The sequence below is a fragment of the Branchiostoma floridae genome, unplaced genomic scaffold (assembly GCF_000003815.2).
Source record: "Branchiostoma floridae strain S238N-H82 unplaced genomic scaffold, Bfl_VNyyK Sc7u5tJ_1548, whole genome shotgun sequence".
NCBI lineage: Eukaryota > Metazoa > Chordata > Leptocardii > Amphioxiformes > Branchiostomatidae > Branchiostoma > Branchiostoma floridae.
The window spans coordinates 297,990-317,741 of record NW_023365749.1 but is presented as its reverse complement, the minus strand read 5'-3'; the positions used below and the strand labels follow the sequence as shown (position 1 = coordinate 317,741).

General features: G+C 41.8%; 4 protein-coding genes across 4 annotated transcripts in view; 2 read left to right on the top strand and 2 right to left on the bottom strand.

Moving 5' to 3' along the window:
• Window positions 1-478: 478 nt before the first annotated feature.
• LOC118408039 (DNA-(apurinic or apyrimidinic site) endonuclease-like) lies at window positions 479-13,840 on the bottom strand. Its single transcript, XM_035808653.1, has 10 exons — window positions 13,637-13,840; window positions 6,293-6,396; window positions 5,878-5,935; window positions 4,630-4,837; window positions 4,236-4,307; window positions 3,998-4,028; window positions 3,128-3,240; window positions 1,767-1,872; window positions 1,355-1,432; window positions 479-816 (listed from the first exon to the last, which is right to left on the bottom strand). Exons 1-10 carry the CDS (start codon window positions 13,835-13,837, stop codon window positions 693-695), a joined length of 1,095 nt encoding a protein of 364 aa, XP_035664546.1. The 5' UTR covers window positions 13,838-13,840; the 3' UTR covers window positions 479-692.
• LOC118408041 (arylacetamide deacetylase-like) lies at window positions 7,102-10,969 on the top strand. Its single transcript, XM_035808655.1, has 5 exons — window positions 7,102-7,503; window positions 8,164-8,404; window positions 8,561-8,624; window positions 9,463-9,549; window positions 10,087-10,969. The coding sequence occupies exons 1-5, from the start codon at window positions 7,360-7,362 to the stop codon at window positions 10,760-10,762; spliced, it is 1,212 nt and encodes a 403-aa protein (XP_035664548.1). The 5' UTR covers window positions 7,102-7,359; the 3' UTR covers window positions 10,763-10,969.
• A 172-nt stretch (window positions 13,841-14,012) lies between the features above and the next one.
• LOC118408040 (guided entry of tail-anchored proteins factor 1-like) lies at window positions 14,013-17,011 on the top strand. The gene is made up of 5 exons (XM_035808654.1): window positions 14,013-14,159; window positions 14,832-14,997; window positions 15,700-15,767; window positions 16,028-16,142; window positions 16,832-17,011. The coding sequence occupies exons 1-5, from the start codon at window positions 14,073-14,075 to the stop codon at window positions 16,891-16,893; spliced, it is 498 nt and encodes a 165-aa protein (XP_035664547.1). The 5' UTR covers window positions 14,013-14,072; the 3' UTR covers window positions 16,894-17,011.
• A 1,847-nt stretch (window positions 17,012-18,858) lies between these two features.
• The window catches only part of LOC118408037 (lebercilin-like), a 21,319-nt gene continuing 20,425 nt past the window's right edge, over window positions 18,859-19,752 (bottom strand). The window contains exon 8 of the mRNA XM_035808651.1: window positions 18,859-19,748. Within this exon, the coding sequence (XP_035664544.1) occupies window positions 19,324-19,748 (425 nt within the window). The 3' untranslated portion in view covers window positions 18,859-19,323. The remainder of the gene's footprint in view (window positions 19,749-19,752) is intronic.

The window sequence follows — 19,752 nt, the reverse complement described above, 5'->3', positions numbered from 1 at the left end:
TATTGAATGTACTACAGAAACATGAGTCACAATAAAGTTGCACGAGAAGCAAACTGGTCATTCAAAGTGATCCCCTTTCACTGTAACTGTTATATACCGAACAGCATGGCACGGACAATAGTATCAATCAACCACTTTTCAGTGTGAATTCAGGTTTGTAATACCTACACTAGACACTGTTGGAAAAAGAACAGTACCAACAATGATGTATTTCTAACAAATCTTTTGTTGGATGTAATATTACATGTTATGTTAACGATAGAAGTTATGAGGAAACTACACGTACCTAGCACAAATGGCATTACCTCCTAGAGTTCGATTTCTAAGACATCTAATACCTGAACACCTACAAACATGACTTTAAATCTCCTATCTCTACAGAACTTTTCCAACAAATTTGACCTGTCGAGAACCTTTTTGGTCATCAGATGAAACCTAATATGTAGTTTGTGTCATCTTGACTTCTGTCAAATGTAACTTTTTTCTACCTTTCCACCTTCTCGACTCAGATATATTCTTTCTTTCTGACATCTTTACAAGCTTGACCTTCAGATGTTACCCTTCAAACAGTCCTACACACTTGACTATTTGTCAGATGGAAACTATGACCTTTCTGTAACCTTCACCATAAGATGTGTACAATCATACATCCTTGGGATATTCTCAAGGTCGTGTGTTCGACCCCAAGGTCGTTATTTCCCCATGGCCAGCAGCAGCACGATGGGGCAGTGGTCGCTGCCCATGACCTCTGACCTGATGACGTTGTCGCACAGATGCGGCATCAGCCGGTCCGAGAGGACAAAGTAGTCCAGTCGCCTGGGAAGGGGGAGAACAGGCATTTTTATTAACCCTTGCCTTGCTGCCTCATCCATCATCAATACAAATTTGGTGCCTAACAGCTACCTTAGCATTCTGAGGGTTACATGACATTACAGACGAGACAGCTGGAGAAAGGCAGTAAGCAAACTGCAAGCATCTCTTAATGTACATGTAATGCTACAAAACTGCAGTTTTGGATTTGGAAATTCTGAAAGTCATCTTCCAAATATGAAGTGCACCCCTAACGTTACATTTTAACTTGTAACAGGATGTTAAGTTGAGTTCTAACAAAAACCATAATTATCTCTAGATGTCTCACACCCACACACACTCTCGGGTCGGGTTTATCATCTATGTATATACTGTGTATACACATACAAATCTGCCTTTCTGTCAAAATATATCATTGAACCGTCTAAGGTATTTGGTTTCAAAAATGTAATGTTAACCTTCTCCCTACTGCTTAACCTCATATCCAATACAAAGTTGGCACCACAAAAACTAAATGCAAGAAGGAGATTAAAGTGACACTCACCAGCCAACATTCTTAGCCCTGGCTCCCCCCATGTAGGACCAGAAAGTGTAACAGTCCGTCTCCTCAGGGTACAGTTCCCTGTGAGTGAATACATAAATGAATGAACAAATGGACAAACAAAATGAATGGGCAAATGAAAAAGCATCAAATTGTCCCATTTCACATTCTCCTATGCAGAGACATCCAACGGCGCTAGCAAGCCATCTGTACTCTGCTTTCTCAACCATCACAATCAGTTCCTGTGGGTGTTGCCACTAACCAGCTGTCAGCCAATCAGAGAATAGGCCTTTTAGTTTTCAAAATTTTTCATTAATATTTACAAGTAGGGTAGTCAGGAACTGATCGTGACAGTTGAGATAGCAGACAAGAGGTGGTTTGCTATTGGATGTCTCTGCAATTTCAGAGCACCCACCTGTAGCTGTCCTTGAACCCCTCATCCAGCAGCGTGGTGAACCCCTCCCGCTCCTTGTCCGTGAAACCTGGCGTCTTGTTCTTGTTGCTCTTGGGGTTCTTCAAGTCTGAAATCAGATCAGAAGTTACAAGTAGAGTAGGTCTCCAACACAATGATTCATCATTCATCTGTCAACCCTGCTATATTGAAAAAGGCTACATTGAAAAAGGCTACATTGAAAAAGGCTACATTGAAAAAAGGCTACATTGAAAAGGGCAACATTGAAAAAGGCAACATTGAAAAAGGCAACATTGAAAAAGGCAACATTGAAAAAGGCTACATTAAAAAGGCTACATTAAAAAGGCTACATTGAAAAAGGCTACATTGAAAAAAGGCTACATTGAAAAAAGGCTACATTGAAAAAGGCTACATTGAAAAAGGCTACATTGAAAAAGGCTACATTGAAAAAGGCAACATTGAAAAAAGGCTACATTGAAAAAGGCTACATTGAAAAAGGCTACATTGAAAAAGGCAACATTGAAAAAGGCTACATTGAAAAAGGCTACATTGAAAAATGCTACATTGAAAAAAGGCTACATTGAAAAAGGCTACATTGAAAAAAGGCTACATTGAAAAGGGCAACATTGAAAAAGGCAACATTGAAAAAGGCAACATTGAAAAAGGCAACATTGAAAAAGGCTACATTAAAAAGGCTACATTGAAAAAGGCTACAATGAAAAAAGGCTACATTGAAAAAAGGCTACATTGAAAAAGGCTACATTGAAAACGGCTACATTGAAAAAGGCTACATTGAAAAAGGCTACATTGAAAAAGGCTACATTGAAAAAGGCTACATTGAAAAAGGCTACATAAAGGGAAAGATCAAGATCTATAGTCTTTCAGAGACCATAGGGACATCTACTGTGTCTAGGGTACGACATTGAAAGGCAGAGCCCATCCCTCTCCTATTACCCCCCTCCCCAACTGAAGTCATGTAGTACTACATATTTTTTTACTGCTTGGGTGGAGTGAAGAAGGTTGTGTTCAGTGCCTTTCCCAAGGATGCAACGTCTTACCAGGAATGCCTGAAATTGAACTGGTAACCTCTCGATCTCATCTTCGCTAGCCTTGCCACTTGGCCATTCTACTTTAGTTGGCTCAAAATTCCTACCAAAATGTTTGAGATGGCAGATATAAGCAATTTGCAATCTAACAAGCCTAAAAAAATACTTAGTACTGTAAATCAAACATTGCAGAAAACAGAAGTTGTAGCATTCCAAGCCCTTGGCATACATTGTTCGGAACTTCCTTGCTAAGATGGCAAAAAAGATAGCCACTAAATCTACAAATCTCAAGGTCATTTCCCTGAAGGTCGTACTCACCGATTTCGTTGTGCGCCACGTTGAGGTCCCCACACAGAACCACCGGCTTCTTCTTGTCAAGCTTCTTCAGGTAAGCTGTAAAAGCCTCGTCCCACGTCCCACGGTAGTCTAGCCTGGAATACAGACAGGTTAGGATCACAACTGGACACAGGCTTAGCCTGGAACAGACAGATTAGGATCACAACAAGACACAGACATAGCCCAGAACAGACAAGTTAGGTGCAAAAAAAGCCTAGAACACAGACAGGTTAGGATCATAACAAGACACAGGCTTAGCCTGGGACACAGACAGGTTAGGAACAGAAAAGCCTGGAACAGACAGATTAGTTAGGTACAGAACACAGATAAGTTAGGTACAAAAAAGGCCTAGAACACAGACAGGTTAGGATCACGACAAGACACAGACTTAGCCTGGAACACAGACAGATTAGGGTCACACAATGCCTTTTCCCTGCAGGTAGTTAAGCCTAAAACACAGAAAAGTTAGGAACAAAACAGCCTAGAACACAGACAGGTTAGGATCAGGATCAGACAAGACACACCCTGGAACAGACAGATTAGGGTCATACACACAATGCCTTTTCCACACCTCTACGGGTAGTCTAGCCTGTAAAAAAACGTGTTAGGATCATAAACACAGTGCCTCCTCCCACCCTGTTGGTAGTCTAACCTGGAGTTTAGATGGTAAGTATCAAACCAGTGCAAAGCCTTAGCAACAATGGAAAGAAGTTCCCTGTCTATCACACGTCTTCCTATTCATAATGCAACTAGACCAGTGATTGTTAAGAATTTATAGCATAACCTGCTATAATGCTAAAAAAAGGAAACAAAATTTCTTAAACTTGAAGTAGTCATTGTGAAAACACTCACCTGACAAGTCCTCTTCCAGCATTGGGAACATCTGCGAAAACAATGTCAGTTTTCTTTTATTTCTCTTTCTACAAACATACATGTACATACAACATCTCTGACTCTCTCTCTCCACATAATAATTATATTTTTCATACTCTGAAAGATTGTCCTTAAAACCATCTTCATTCCTTGGTGCAACATCCTTACTTAGACCCCTTCATACCACATCACTGACCAGTATATTTTACATACTTACAAGCTGTGACCATGTAGAAGTCATCGAACTCTGCCGTGATGACCCGACCCTCATCATCATGCTCATCTACACCTGGACATGGGATGGGGAGACATGATATGAACTGAGAAGCTTTCACTGCTTAGCACTCAGCAATTACATGTACGAGAGCGTATGGTAGTTAAACACAAAATGCTTCCAGTGGACTATTCCCTGCTGTAGCAATAAAACAAGGTGAAGGCATCTGACTTGTAAACAGTTCTCGTCTTGACCATTGTCTAGATAGACACAACAATGCCCAGTCATGTCTTGTTTATGTCTCAGGGGCATTCACCTTTGACATATTACCCGCAACTCCTGTCAGTGCACATGCGTACGGAGAACCATGAAAGTGCTTATTCAAACGACACCTTACCAATCCCGTAGGTGACCTTGATTGGCTTGGTTTTCGACAGCAGGGCGGTCCCCGCGTAGCCTTTCTTCTCCGTGGGGGAGTACCAGTAACCGTGGTAACCCTCGACCGCGCCCGTGAACTCCTTGGGCACGTCCTTCTCGGTACACTTGGTCTCCTGGAGACAGATGATGTCTGGGTCCTCCTGCGGAATGTAGGCGTGCCCGTTTTTCTGGGGACAGAAACATGTGGAGGAAATATCTATCAATATAATAATGGACCCATTTGAACCACACTAAGGCCACAGTAAGTAAACTTTATGGATGACATCCTCTGCAGATTGCAAAAATAATGAGATAGGGCGAAAAAAAACAAGATGGGTAAAAAAAAAAAAACAAGATGGCTAAATTTTCAAAATAGACACCATAAACGTAACAAGAGTTTAAGTGACAAAACATGGTAGCACTGACAACAAATCATTCATTTTTGTATTCAAGAAGTGAACTAGTGTCGTTAAAGTGACACTATTGTGGTAGACTGGTATTACTTACCAAGTTGCCAACTACACTCATGACTTCCATAGTGGTTCCACTTTTACAGCTATTCAGCTGGTTTCACTTCTATAACTACAGTAATGGCTACCTCGCTAGTGTGACTTCTACAAGTACAATCATTAGGCTAAAACACAACATACTGTTGCATTTTGGTACTTTCTTGTCATGTTGACCATCTCCAAGGAAGAAAAAAATTCTCTTTTTTTTTCTGAAATCAGGCGAAAATTAATGAGCGCGCGGATGTCATCCATAAAACTGATTTTGCTATTGGGGGGATTTTCCTCACAAACCGTAACATCATTGCACTCATCCGTAAACAAAGAATATGTTCGCTGAACCCGGAAGAAGCAGGTGTTCGTTTACTATCTGACTGATATACGACAGTTAAGTATAAAAACAAAGGCTGTTTTATCTGTATTTTATGCAAATGGCGAAGGGGAGCAGCCACATACATTGTATAGCCATATTCGGAAATTCGACCACATGTGTGTGGGTGCCAGGCAGCCTGCAGAAGTGTAAACTGGCGATACACCGGACATAACCCTTTTGTGATACTGGTGGCTACCGACAAAAGTTTGAAGCGACACTTCTTCGGAGCAAACAGGTGATGATTGTGTTGTCTGTTATACTTTATAGGGACTACAAACAAGCTATGGTACCCGGAATTGTAAATGTATGTTACCATGCTGGATGGATGAGTACATGTCAAATATTGTACCTTAACAGTTCCTCTCAGCCCATCCACATTCCACGAGGCGATTTTGAGGTTCCAGTGTCTGCGGAAAAGGAAAGTCAAACCGGTCACGTAACATTGAGGCCTGTCATCCAAGTTGCAATTTCATTCCAACATGAAATATCCTACATATGCAATAATAACTGTTTCAATTTATCAATTTTGCCAGGGTATACAATGTTTATGTTTTTTTCTTTTTTGTTTCAATGAAATAATTCAAAGTTTTTGATTAAACAATCCAAATTTGACAAGCAACCTTAGACAAAAAGTCTACTCCATGACATGAATTTACTTTTCCCCTTTTGTCACTACCAGCTACATCAATACTACTAAAAAGACCTTGCTAATATCCCAATCAAATCAGTATGTTCTACATTGAGTTCTAACAAGCCATACTTACTTCCCAGACTTAGTCTTAGCATTTGAGGAGAAGTCGGATTTCGAAGACGTCGCTCCGACCTCTGCTTTGGTCTTCTTGGGTGATTCCTTTGCATCCCCGGCAGCCTGTAGAAACAGAAAACACAAGTGTTTATTTAAGACCCTTTGTTTTTGCAATCTCCAAGCAGATCCTATGATGGCCATAAGATAGTACCAAACTGGCCAAGGAGACTGTAGTCAGCCAAGAGGTGTACATTTGCCATGTAGCCAAACACACTCATAGGCCAGCATTTGATACTATCTTATGCTACCATAGGATTTGCTTGGAGATTCCTACCCTGCCATCATCTTGCTTCTTGTGTTGTTGTAATACTATGTGTTTCCTTGTGTACCAGTTATGTTGTGTGAAAAGAGGGAATTTTCCCTTTACAACATTATCTCAAATCTACAATTATCATATTCAACTTTCCAATGCATTCAAATGGCTTGCATTTCCTTGCATCAATATAGCTTACAGTATTTCAAGGAGTTCAGCCAAGTGTGCATTGGCTTCCGAAGCCATACACACTCCTTGCCCGACAATGCTCTTTTGCCAGCTTTTGATACTATCTTACTTATGCTACTGTAGGATCTGCTTGGAGACTATGGATACAGCCGGATCAACTGTTACAGTCCGAACCATTGTGAGATGATGGTTTCATATAGGCTTATCCAATATCTAATCTCTGTGAGAATCTGGATGGTGCAGTGCTCTTAAACCCACCTCTATGGGAACTGAGTTCTAAATTATCTACCACAGCAACAGTTCTTTAAAGTCTTCACAGCAAACTTAATACCACCGTGAAAATGCTTGTTCTGTTTTCCAGTGATAGATTTGTGAATGCCACGACCTAATAGGACAGTGGAGTGACAAGATATGATCATGAGGTCGTTAGAAGCTTGTAGCCTTTGGACTTTGGACTGTCAAAGTGCCCCTTGTACAAGCAAAACATTCTGAGCAAACATCTCACATGACAGGGTGTCAGGCTTGACTGTAAGACAGGTTTTACACACTGCGCAAGTCTTCAGGTGAACTACAACTCCTTAAAGATGGTGTGGGTGGAGGTTGCCATGGCGATGAGTGTTCTGGGTGTTCTGGCGTACCTGCGGTACACACCTGTCCCACCTGAAGGCGTCTCCGAAAGGGAAAAGCGGAAAGTCGCGATTCGCATGAAGACAATTCTCGTGGACATGGTCAGTTACAGTAACTGTACATTTGTTTTTATTCCTGTCTTGGAATATTCTGTTGTTACATTTTTTGAATATTTTTAGCATATTTCTTGGGGGGGGGGGTTGTTTTGCATATTTGCATAACAAGTTAACTGCCTCTTAAGGCATCAGGCTTTAGGGTATGATATGATTACATTCAACATAGTTCAATGATTTTGAGGTTGTAGAATTTTCAAGCAGACTGTTAGTACATGCAGCCAAAGTAGTTGAAGCTACATATGCACAACTGAATGATATAGTATCAAAAGCTAGCAAACTGTAGCCAACCTTATAGGAGTGCTCATTGGCCACCGAAGGCCATTGAACACTTTCAGTGGCCAATGAACACTTTCGGTGGCCATTGAACACTTTCGGTGGCCAATGAACACTCCTAGGCTGACTACACTCCTTTGCCACTCCTAGCTTATGATACTATCTTATGCCACTGTAGGCTCTGCTTCACACAGCAACTACATGTATGCCAGCTATCCCATCTTCTAGGCATAAAATCCTAGCTTTTGTGTTAACTTATACCATTTCTCATTGGCAGGATTAATTGAAGCCAATTGGGCAGGCTGATAGGAACACGGTGTACAAATGTAGTCAGGCTAACAAAAATTCCCATTTCCGTATGTATGCGTGTAGGGAGCAGTGCTGGAGTTCTTCGGTTTGACAACTATCGTCCACTTTCTACGGGCAGTTTGGAAGTACATGTCCCGACACCAAGAAGCCATATTGACTGTTCCAGAGTCACTCCTGAAGGTCACGGAGACGACCTTCGATGGAGTCAAGGTCATGGTGTTAGAACCACAGTCTGCAGAGAAGCGGAGCGCCGTCCCAGGACTGGTTTACATCCACGGTGGGGCGTTTTGTTTTGGCAGTGCAGGTAAGGCACCAGTTTAGCCTGGGTACCATCCAGATTTTTTAACTTAAACTTATTTTATTTCAAATATCCGGATAGTAGTTTCCTATGTATGTGGTTGATTGAATTATTGAATAAACCTTTGATTATTACAGCCCAATTTTCTTGTACTCTTTACAGCTAGTTGCTTCCACATCACATCCCATCTTGCCTTAGAGCTGGGTGCTGTGGTCGTCTCAGTCGAGTAAGTACTTTTTTCAGTGTATATGACTCGATGACTACTACATGTACATGTATATCAAGTCACTTTCCTGGGAAGCATTATACTCATAGTCTAGTGACGTTACTATCAGTGCGGTGGCAAGAGGGAGGGGGGCCGGGGGTGAATTCGCGTAATGATAAAGTCGCTACATTACAATGAAAATTTAGCGCTCAACTAGTGGGTGCTAAAAATGCTAAAATCAAGTTATCGTTATAAAATCAAGAATTACAGTACCTGCTGGCTAATCCTGTGACCAAAAAAATTGTTGGTAAAAAAAGGTACATCAGCGGTTAAAAAAAGGCATGAAGATGGACACTGCCCTATACACCATCTGGCATGGTAAGAACTTTAAACTATCAAGTGCATCTATATTGTTATTGTTATTGGGTGGGCCGACTACTCACTCTTTGCAGCCACGGGCTGAATTGCGAGGAGCTTACAATAGGCAGGGCTAATTCGCAAGGGTCTGGAGCGAGCTGCCATTCGGCGCCACTCAGGTGACCTCAATACGACAGTAATTGCCCCAGGTGCGGCCAAGGTACTGTAGGATTTGGACCACTCACACCGCTCCATCGCACGTGTGGTGGGTTCTTAAAGTTTAACGTGCCTGGGGTATGGCTCTCCCCAAACACGGGACCTCCATTTAACGTCCTATTCTAGGGACGGCCCTAGCCGAAGCTAAGTACTCATTTTCACCTGAGTGACACGCAGGCGGATTCGAATCCGCAACCTCTCGGTCACGGGCCGAACGCGATACCACTGTGCTACGCGGTCCCACATGTTGTCTTTAGGAAAAAGTAACAAGCCTATCTCCTTGCAGCTACCGTCTTGCACCGGAGCACAAGTTCCCGGCTGGGCTGAACGACTGTGTGATGGCAACCAAGTATTTCCTTAGACACGCCCAGAAGTAAGATGTACCACTTGACTAAAGATATGAAAAATACAAAAACCTGCTGTAATACCAAGATCACACACCAGGGGGCCTTAAATCGATCTTGACCTTCGTCTTTGCATCCCCTAGGCCTACCCACACACCAAGGTCCTCTCTTTCAACCTCCTTGCACACACCAAATATCATTACGGTCCATCCAGAGCTTCTTAAGTTATGCTGACCACAAATATCTGGAAAGACAAATGCACAAAGACGCAGGCTGGATTACACTTACAGTTACATGTCAATTTTTAAATGTGGGTAATTTTACAATACTATATGTATACTGATCTTTTTAATGTTCACGGTTTTCACAGTAACAACTGCATGCATTGTGAACTTATCATAACTGAACAAATAAATCGTTTTTTACGTGCACCTGCTGCTACCGCGAACAAGTTTAATTTTCTCAGATGGTGAAAGGTACCGAGAAGACAACTTGATCCATCCCCCCATCAGTACCTTAACCTTTACAAATGCAATTATGTAACATCACTATCTTTTTTACAACAGGTACAACGTGGACCCCGCTCGTGTTGGGATCGCTGGCGAAAGTGCCGGGGGGAGCCTTTCAGCGGTGGTCGCATTGAAACTGGGGCAGGAAAGACAGAATCCTGGTCTGAAACTCCAGGTCCTCCTGTACCCCTCAACGCAGGGTCTCGTGCTCACAGCATCCACCTACAAGTACGGCCCGTGTGAGGTTCAGTCCGTATGGGAGGCAGCCTACATCACCTCTCTCTATCTGTACGGCAACAGGTCGAAGATCGACCTCGTACTTGCGAACCCTTACCCAGCCAAGCTGGAGGGTACCCACTACATGAACTTCCTTGATCCTTCCCTAGTGGACCCTGCCCTCCCCCCTCTCCCCCCAGGGAGACATGTTAAAAGGGAGGACATAGCGGCTGGCGACAGTGATCTTGAGGTGGCTCTGAACCCGCACGTTTCACCTCTCCTTGCTGAAGAAGAGGACATAAGGGGTCTCCCACCTACGTTCATCACAGCCATGGAGTACGACATAATCCGAGACCATGCTATTTTCTACGCCAAGCGTCTTGAGCGAGCTGGAGTCAAGGTGAAGATGTTACACTACAAGACCGGCTACCACGGTCAGTTCCAGGACTTCAGGTGGTCTGAGGCGGGCAGGGGCATGATGGAGGACGTCTTGTCCTACCTGAAGGAGAATCTGTGATACTTAGACTTTATTCGGATTGTAAACAATACAATACAAGTGGGTCACAGGCTACCCTGGGTGCCAGACCGGACCGGGCAGCCAGCTAGTTACAGTAAATGCATTTAAGTTTGTAGGGAACTAGGGATTCAATTTTTTGGTAGCAGGGAAAATGACTTTTTGCGATGGTTTTAATTCGCGGTAGCACCTGGATGATGCACTGTAGTCTCTTACTCAAGTTACTGCCATACAAAAATGTTTGCGGTGGTTTTAAGTTCACGATAAAGCGGCCACCGCAAAAAACGCTGACATTAAACCACCGCGAAATTTCTGCATTTACAGTAGTTCGGTGGGCCCATAATAAGGGCAATATCAAAGCAGGATCATACTTGATGTTATGTACTACTGGCAGGGTTCTTTCCAGAATTTTGGAGGGGCTGGCAAAAATAACCCGCACCAACGCGCTGCGCATTCATTAAATTGGGTTCATTTTGCAATGACAGAGGGTGTCAAATACTACAATTATAATATATTGTTGTGATTCCTTTGTTGTGAAGTGGCAAAACGACTATTGTTTTGATCATCCCTCATTCATAAGTTTTTGCAGACAATGCTGACTGGAAAAGTGATGCCACTTGGCACAAAAATCTGTGAATTGTCATTAATTTTAGCAAAACTAACAAAGAAAATAGGGAAGAAACCCACTAAATTTGAAAAGTAGTATAGTGGAGCTGGCTAGGAGTATAGTGAAGGGCCTCTGTTATTCCATCCTCTGGGGAGGACCCTGTACAGGTAAATGTTTAATACAATTGACAAAGTGTGTAACTATGTCGCCATGTCTTTTAAGAAGAGAAAGGAAGCTACTAGAACTTACATGTGCGGAAAACAATTGCGTAGGAATTAGTGTTATGGTAGATTTATTGTCAATTGTCAATGTTGTTATTATCATTTTTTTCTGTCATGATAATCATTACACCATGTATTTATCATCTGGGTAATGAATATGCATTAAAATCAATATTATCATTACGTAATAACATTACAAATATTTTCATTATCATTATCATTTTCATCATTATCAACTGGATGGTTATTTATTATCATTATTATTATCATAACCATTAACTAGATTATTATTATTATTGTTGTTGTTGTTGTTGATGGATGCTATATAAAAACAGCAACAAATAAATCCAAACATAAGTGTAAGCAAGCCCTAGCAAGCTAGGCCTGCTTGATGTAATGATAGCTGTCTCCCAAAGTATTTACTTACTTCGGCCCATCCATTTACACCAGATTGTGGGCGAGGGTGTTATCTCAAATGACCGATTAGCGATAGCTGATAAGCCAACACGCAGATGACAAGAGCTGGGCCGACATACGTCTTCTAAAACGATCCTTTGACAGATAAGGACTCTGCTGGGTTTGAGAACCTGCGGAGGGAAAGCCAGTTCATTTGAACTTCTTCACTGCCACCATTCCCAGGCTGGGGCTCTAGTCTGATGCTTGGTAGTTCTAGAAATAATAATTAGTTATGGTACGTTATCAGGTCGTTGACTGCACAAACCCGAGCGTGGTAAGGAGATATCTCAATCGAAGACAGAATGGGGGCATACAGCACAGGTTCCTAAGATCGCCTAAGACTTAGGACAGACATATGTTAAAAGTCGCCCATTCTTAAAGTTGTTGATGAAATCTAGAAGAAATGTAATATCTTGTAAGTGTTATAAGTACAGTAATCACTGAATGTGTGCTATACTTTCCTACCGAATGTTATCTTTTGACAAGTAAGGATACCAGTTGTAACCTAGGAGACTTCCTCCGGTGGTCTCCAGTGATTGACAGGGAAGGCTGAATAGACCTAGTCCCGGGCCAACAGTGACCTCAACCAAAGCAGGGGTCACATCCAATTAAGAGATAGATACTTGAGATGCCCGACGTCACCATAGTCTACTCAGAAGCCACGATCTAGCAAAATAGACTTTGAAACATCAGCAAACAACCCAGTGTTAGATCGGAACGATGTGAAAGACTGACATGTGCGAGACAATTATTTTATGTACTTATTCTTTTCTTGTATGACTAATTTTACTGAGTGAAAAGTCTTGTATTCCTACCAGGTATGGCAGCAAGCATTAGCTACCCTTTGTAAACTCTCCCTACTTTGGTATGGACGGGTCCTAGGTGATCGATGTATGACATGACTGTTGAGTGTTAGAAATTGATCCGGGTTTCACGATTACAGTATTGCAGGGGGTAACAGGGTGTGTAGTGACCTGGTCAGTGAGTTCGTGAACCAGACCTCTGACCTTACGGTATCAGCAATTTAATGAACATAAATGGGAAAATGGGGGTTTTGACACTATTTCGCAGCAAAATGTCAGTCAAATTGTAACTGGAAAAGATCCGTTTCTGATGAACTGTCACTTCTGCTCTGCATATTTCTAACCAACCAAAATCGGGGAATTCACATTTGTTATTCAGATTTGGCCAGGGGGAGGATCCTAAAAGTCAAGGAAATAAAAGCTGAAACTTAGGAAATTTCTTCAGTCAGGAAGGCGGAAAGCCTGACTCCGGGACCACTCTCAAACAGCCGAGCAGAAGTGAGCAGTAGCAGAGACTTTAGACCGGACACTTTGCTATAGTTTGAGAGTAGTGCTGCCGATACCTGGAACCATTTGTGAGGCCTTACAGGAATGGAATAAAGACTTTGAGTTGGACATTTCCTTGCCATTTGCCTTCCTTCGGTGCACGACAACCGGTGGCCAGCTCGTCTGCAACCATCGTTTACATAAGAAAACAGTAAAATCGAGAAGGGAACGATATTATGTAAATGACAAATTTTTGTGGAAATAAAATGACAAATTCCAGCTAACATTTGTAAGCGACTCTCACCTTTCTTTTCGGCATGACTGGAAGATAGAGCGCTCCTCTGCACCTGGACACGGCAGTGCGAACGGTTAAGGCGATCGTCGTGACGACTTTTGAGAAAAAACCGGCAAAATTTGGGACAAAAAAACAGTGGAGATCTCGCCTGGACCTGCCCAAACAAAGGTGATGTGTGTCTCCCGCGTGGGGGAAATACTCGCCTCTCATTGGTCGCCTGGATAACCTTTGAACTGTACAGACGATTACATTTTTCATGAAGGGATGGCCTGAGGTTGAAATAATCTTCAAAAATTCCACTGAAATTCGTTTTTTCCCTTTTATATAAACTTTTTTCTTTTCTTAATAGATTTATATTTTTCAAAACGTTTAATGTTTTACCAGAAAGTAGAGTTTTTTGACTTCAATTTAAACCCCTTCTTTCAATGGTATTTACCAAACCAAAATGGCCGTACTTTTCGCTGTTTTGATATTTCTCGCCGTTTATTTGTTTGGTTTAGCCAAGAAACTGACACCAGCGGCAGCCAAACTGGTGAGTTTAGAAGCAGATGTGATCAACATTGTACCTGCAATAAATATAGCTATGTAGTTCTCTGGTGTTCGTAAGATTTAGAGATTTGAAGTTGAGGAGAGGGGGGGGGGGGGGGGGCATAAATTTTGTGGTTTGCGAAAAATACAGTAGATTTCGCAATTAGCTATCAGATCTTTTCGTCATCTAGATGTTTCGTCCTCTAGTTCTTTCGTCCTTGTAAATTATTGTTCTTTCGTTGTCATGAGCAGCCAGGTATCGTGTATGTAACTACGACCGGCCAATGCATGTAAATAAAATGCTCAAAGACCTGGGATGGCAGCAATCATTTCTTACAAAGCCACAAAATGGCCAGGCTGACTACAACATCGCAGATGATGATGATGAAATAATCTGTACATCTACATGTATTTTAGTGGCACCTTGCACAACGAGGATGAAGTGAACTGATCATGTACTGTAAATGCAGGGATTTAATTTTGCGGTAGCGGGAAAAGGGACTTTTCGCGGTGTTTTAATTTCGCGGTAGCACCATGCACTGTAGTCTCTTACTGCCATGGAAAAATGTTTTCGGTGGTTTTAGGTTCGTGTTGAAGTGGCCACCGCGAAAACTGCAAACATTGAACCACCGCGAAAGCTTCTGCGTTTACAGTATCTTTCTCCTGCTTTGTGCAGGTGCTGAGCTATCTGCAGAGAGAGACAGAAGGAGTGAGGCAGCTGAAGGAGGAGTTACAGCGACTGACGATGGAGCAGGACTCGGTCAGCATCAAGGATGAGTTCCCCAGACATGCCCGCCTGCAGCGCAAGATTAGCAAGATCAGGGACCAGATCAAACAGACAGGTTAGTCTCAGTCAGTCAGTCAGCAGTCAGTCAGTCAGTCAGGGACCAGATAAAATAGACAGGTTAGTCTTAGTCAGTCAGTCAGACAGGTTAGTCTTAGTCAGTCAGTCAGTCAGATCAGACAGGTAAGTCTCAGTCCACCAGTCTCTGAGTCAGTCAGTCAATGAGTCAGTCAGTGAGTGAGTCAGTCAGTCAGATCAAACAGACAGGTTAGTCTCAGTCAGTCAGTCAGCAGTCAGTCAGTCAGCAGTCAATCAGTCAGTCAGTCAGGGACCAGATAAAATAGACAGGTTAGTCTTAGTCAGTCAGTCAGACAGGTTAGTCTTAGTCAGTCAGTCAGCAGTCAGTCAGATCAGACAGGTACTAGTACTAGTAAGTCTCAGTCCGTCAGTCAGTGAGTGAGTCAGTGAGTGAGTCAATCAATCAATCAATCTCTTCAATTCATCTGTCAATCAAATATGCATGGCTTCATTGCAGAATAAGCAAGATCAGGGACCAGCTTAGCCAAACATACAATCTAATATAATATTAATAATAATAAGGATAATACCTAGTGTATTTGCAGCCAGTAGGTACCCATTGTGTTGAGTAATGAGGCTGGTCAAGGCTACCAAATGATCAATGAATGAATCAATGAATCAGTCCTACAAATTAAGGTGTCACTTCAAGGATATTTTTAAGATTATTCTTGATTATTTTCAGGCAGAGATAAGTCGACACTGGCCATAAAAGTGTCCTGGGCGATATCAGCTGTTTTCTATATCTGCTATGTGAGTATTTTATTATGCTTATGATCCATAATTGTATTCTGATGTTTATGGATACTACTAGTGCTACTACTACAAGTAAATTGTTTGAATGTGTACTATTAGGTAATCTTGCTAAATTTGTTAAAGAGAGTAACTTGCTCTCTACACAATTATGCAACAATATCCATTCATTCGTCAATTTTTCATTTAATTCTCTGTAACTTAGTTGGACACAAGTAGCTCATGTTGATTTCCTGACCCTTGACCTTTGACATCTCCAGGGCCTCCTGATGATGTCATTGATGTGGAGATACAGACGAGAACCCGTCCTCCTGCTGCCTGCAGATTGGCTCTACCCGCTAGGGGGCCTCGTTGCATTTCCATCTGGTGTTTCAGGTAGACATGGGTCTTTTATAGACCTGCTTTTTTGTCTGAAGGAGCTTAATATTTGCTTGTGTTTTGTTGATAAGGAATGTATGTCTAGATATCAAACAGTGATATTGTACAGAACCGATCGTTTTGAGAGCTGATATTTCGGTGACCATCTGTCACTTCCTCAGTCAGGGCAATACTGAGTGTTGCAATGCAAAGTAGAGCCAGATAGTATTGCCCTAAACAAGGTGTCATGGTCACTGAAACATGTGTACCAAGAACTCAGTCATCTTTTCATGGCTCATCAGTGTTGGTAGTAATCATAGTACAATGATAAACTTTCTTCCAACACAAAAGTTTACATGGATCAAATTCTCAACAACCGCTGTCGCCTTCTTCAGGATGAATACTGATGACCAATCACTTCAGAACGTAAACTTGCGAGACGTTGGGCTTTTTAAACTCCCTGGCTTGTTTGACCAATTTCTGATGTCATGTATCTGCAAGATTGCATGCTAATAAGATCACGGGGTTGTAACCTATGCAAGTTCTGAAGTAATTGGTCATTAGCCCATTGATCCTGAAGAAGGCAACAAATTTGATTCATGCATACTTTTGTGTTGGAAGTTTAGCATTGTATTAAAACTCTGTCATCTGAGGAAACTAGTCATGAATGAACATTTGTCTAATTGACATGTTTTTTCCCTGTTTAGGAGCAGTTGGCATCACGTTCTGGCTGGTGGTGTGTAACAGAGTCTCGGCAGTCCTGGTCTGAGGGGGCGGCGGCTGTTACTAAGGAAAACTACAACGTTGTTGCTGGAGGATGTCTGCATTGTAAGCATGTACAAATGTATGATGGCAGGAAGATCATACTCTCCAAGCAGAGGTTAGGCTCCGGCTTAACGTTAGGCCGGACACAGCAAAAAAAAAGACAAAATAGAAAGCCCGATAAAAACAACTAAAAAACGTTAAAAAACAGCCGGAGCCTAACCTCTGCTTGGAGAGTAGGAAGATCAGACTTGTACTTTGTCTGCAGTGTAAGCAACTTTAGTGCTGGAGGATGTCTGCAGTGTAAGCATGTACAAATGTATGATGGCAGGAAGATCAGACTTGTACTTTATCTGCAATGTGGGCACATAGGGTTGCTGGTCAACTACAGGTATAGTCTGGATGCTAAGGCTCTCTTGGTTGCTTCCCTTTTTGGCACAGGTATTGACTTAATGTAAAAAGGCTGGCATCCAGGCTAGTTGGACGTGTCTACTTGTGACTTGTCTGCGGTGTAGGCACATAGGGTGGCTGGAAAACCAGTATGCCTAATCTATTTATTTATTGAATTTTCAGATAGCTTGTCTTTCGAGTGTAACAACATAGCTGTCATAGCTGCTCTATTGTACATATTGTTACTAGGGCTACCTACTACATGTATCAAAGACACTATCCTACCCAGCCTGAGTGCCAGCCACTGCAGTGACACTTGGCTCAATCCTTTCGCTTGCAGATCTGTGGTAATCCGTATTAATATACCAATTCAAGCGAAAGGCTACATCTTACCAATGGCTCTAAGAAACGACAACAACAGATTACGTTGCGGAAGGTTTTAATGAAGCATTCCATCTCTGTACACAGAATTTTACACACGTAAAAGATGCAATGTGGATTAAAATTTCGACTCACTGTACATTTAAGTTATGCACCATTGCTGATAAAACCCATAAAGTGACATCAAGTACAATTCTAAGACATTGGAAGCACATCATTAAGACTAGAAGCTGCATTCTAAAAACTCTCTGTACATAAAAGCAGCCTACTTGTTGAATGTCTCGTTACTACTTGTGGTTCGTATTGCAGGAAAGCTATAATAATATTTGTACATTAAACTTCATTTTCTGACGCTACAGTGTATATGGCTGTACAACTTGCTTCATTTACAAACATGTACCTGACTTTGTTAATTCAATTTGTTACGTTAAAACAACTGTTGCAATAGACAAAACACAATCTTGTTGTGGTACGTAATAAAACATGTCATGTACACGAGAATTTACACTTCGCTAAAATCTGTTCAGTGCCATGTAGACAACTGCCATGGATTTAGACACTACTCTGACATGAGCCAATCAGCTCTCTGGTTGCCATTGACAACGCATAGGTTAAAGGTCAAGTCTGGAGTATTACTGGTACTTTAGTATGCCTGCATTGCCAATCAGTGCAAACCTTTAAAAGATTGAGCCAATCTTAACATTTCTCACTGGTACACTACAACTGTACACCATTGTAAACAATTTCCAAAAGAACGACCATGTATCCAGGACAACAGTTGAATATAAAACCAAACAGCAAGTGTTTCTTTAACTGAATATCCCCATTTTGGCACACATACTGGTGGGAACATGATATGCTGTGATGTTTGAAGCTATTCATGTTGATATCTTAATCTGAATAGTCTTAGGACCAAGAAATCTTTATAATGTCATGGCTTACTGGAATGTTTTCCATTCGATTTTACACATATAATGTCAGTACACGACACAATATATTATTCTATCATTTTTAGTTGTAGCATTGCCCCTTATTGAGGCACAGGGATTTGCTTACATACCTTTTTTATGTACATGCCCTGCTAGCAATGCTTCTTCACAGATCACTTTTGTACACTTTCAGGACCAAACATTGATTTTTATCTTTTTTTTCTCTGCCTTCTGAAAACGACTGTTAGTGACGTGTGCTTTTACAATTATAGAGGCAGACCTCACAAAACCTGGGACCAACACAAAGATGTCTTGCACTTGATAACACTACATTTACTCACGTTTTCACAATATACTTTCTTTCTTGTCATGAATTGAAATGCGACAATATACATTTTTTTCTCATGGTTTCAAAAATGACCCAGGTTCTCAAACAAATTTTAAAAGTACAGTGACGTACCCAGCTCTTATATGTGAATATTCAAATGTACAACCAGAGATGAGTTTATACTGAGGTTTAGGACAGTTATTACAGTATGAATGAGTTCGTACACACTATAATATGATGTCAGATATTAATTTGTAGTACAGTAGATTTATAACAAATGAATCTGCCACAAATTGTATGTCTGCCACAAATTGTGTGTAATTTCCAAACAACAACACAAGACTGCTCACATACATCTTTCCAAATTCAGAGTGACCAGTTTTTGAACACATTCCTGTGTCAGACAGCTTCATAGAATCACCTCCTCTATCTCATCATCAAATGAGTCCACCGCATTAATCGCAGGCTTGTTACCGAAACTGTTCTCTCTTCGCGGCCGCCGGGGCAAGAACGGCGACTGTTTGCTCGTGGTGAACTTGGGTTCCTCGTCCACGATCGCAGAACCGCCGCCATACAGCGTTGAGGTTGGCTCGAGCTTCGTGTTCTTCTTGTTTGTGGCAACGTTCACTTCTTTCTCCCAGGGGTAGGCCGAACGATCCTTTACGGGCTTAGCTTTTGTACTGGATGAGAAAATGTCGTCTTCCCCGAAAGAGCTTTGCTTTCTGTCCGGTTTTCGCTCTGTTTCCCCAAACAGGGACTCCATGAGGTTGGACTTGTTCTTCCCGGCGTCCTGTTTCTCCGGCGCAAACTCGTCGTTAAACTGAATCACGGAAACATC

Coding starts and splice junctions, on each gene's coding strand:
- LOC118408041 (XM_035808655.1), top strand. CDS start 7,360: ATGGTGTGGGTGGAGGTTGCCATGGCGATGAGTGTTCTGGGTGTTCTG. Junction 7,504..8,163: donor AGACAATTCTCGTGGACATG/GTCAGTTACAGT, acceptor GTATGCGTGTAG/GGAGCAGTGCTGGAGTTCTT. Junction 8,405..8,560: donor GTTTTGTTTTGGCAGTGCAG/GTAAGGCACCAG, acceptor TACTCTTTACAG/CTAGTTGCTTCCACATCACA.
- LOC118408039 (XM_035808653.1), bottom strand. CDS start 13,837: ATGAGAGGCGAGTATTTCCCCCACGCGGGAGACACACATCACCTTTGT. Junction 4,029..4,235: donor CTTCTACATGGTCACAGCTT/GTAAGTATGTAA, acceptor TTGTTTTCGCAG/ATGTTCCCAATGCTGGAAGA. Junction 1,873..3,127: donor CGTGGCGCACAACGAAATCG/GTGAGTACGACC, acceptor ATCTGATTTCAG/ACTTGAAGAACCCCAAGAGC.
- LOC118408040 (XM_035808654.1), top strand. CDS start 14,073: ATGGCCGTACTTTTCGCTGTTTTGATATTTCTCGCCGTTTATTTGTTT. Junction 14,998..15,699: donor GGACCAGATCAAACAGACAG/GTTAGTCTCAGT, acceptor GATTATTTTCAG/GCAGAGATAAGTCGACACTG. Junction 15,768..16,027: donor CTGTTTTCTATATCTGCTAT/GTGAGTATTTTA, acceptor TGACATCTCCAG/GGCCTCCTGATGATGTCATT.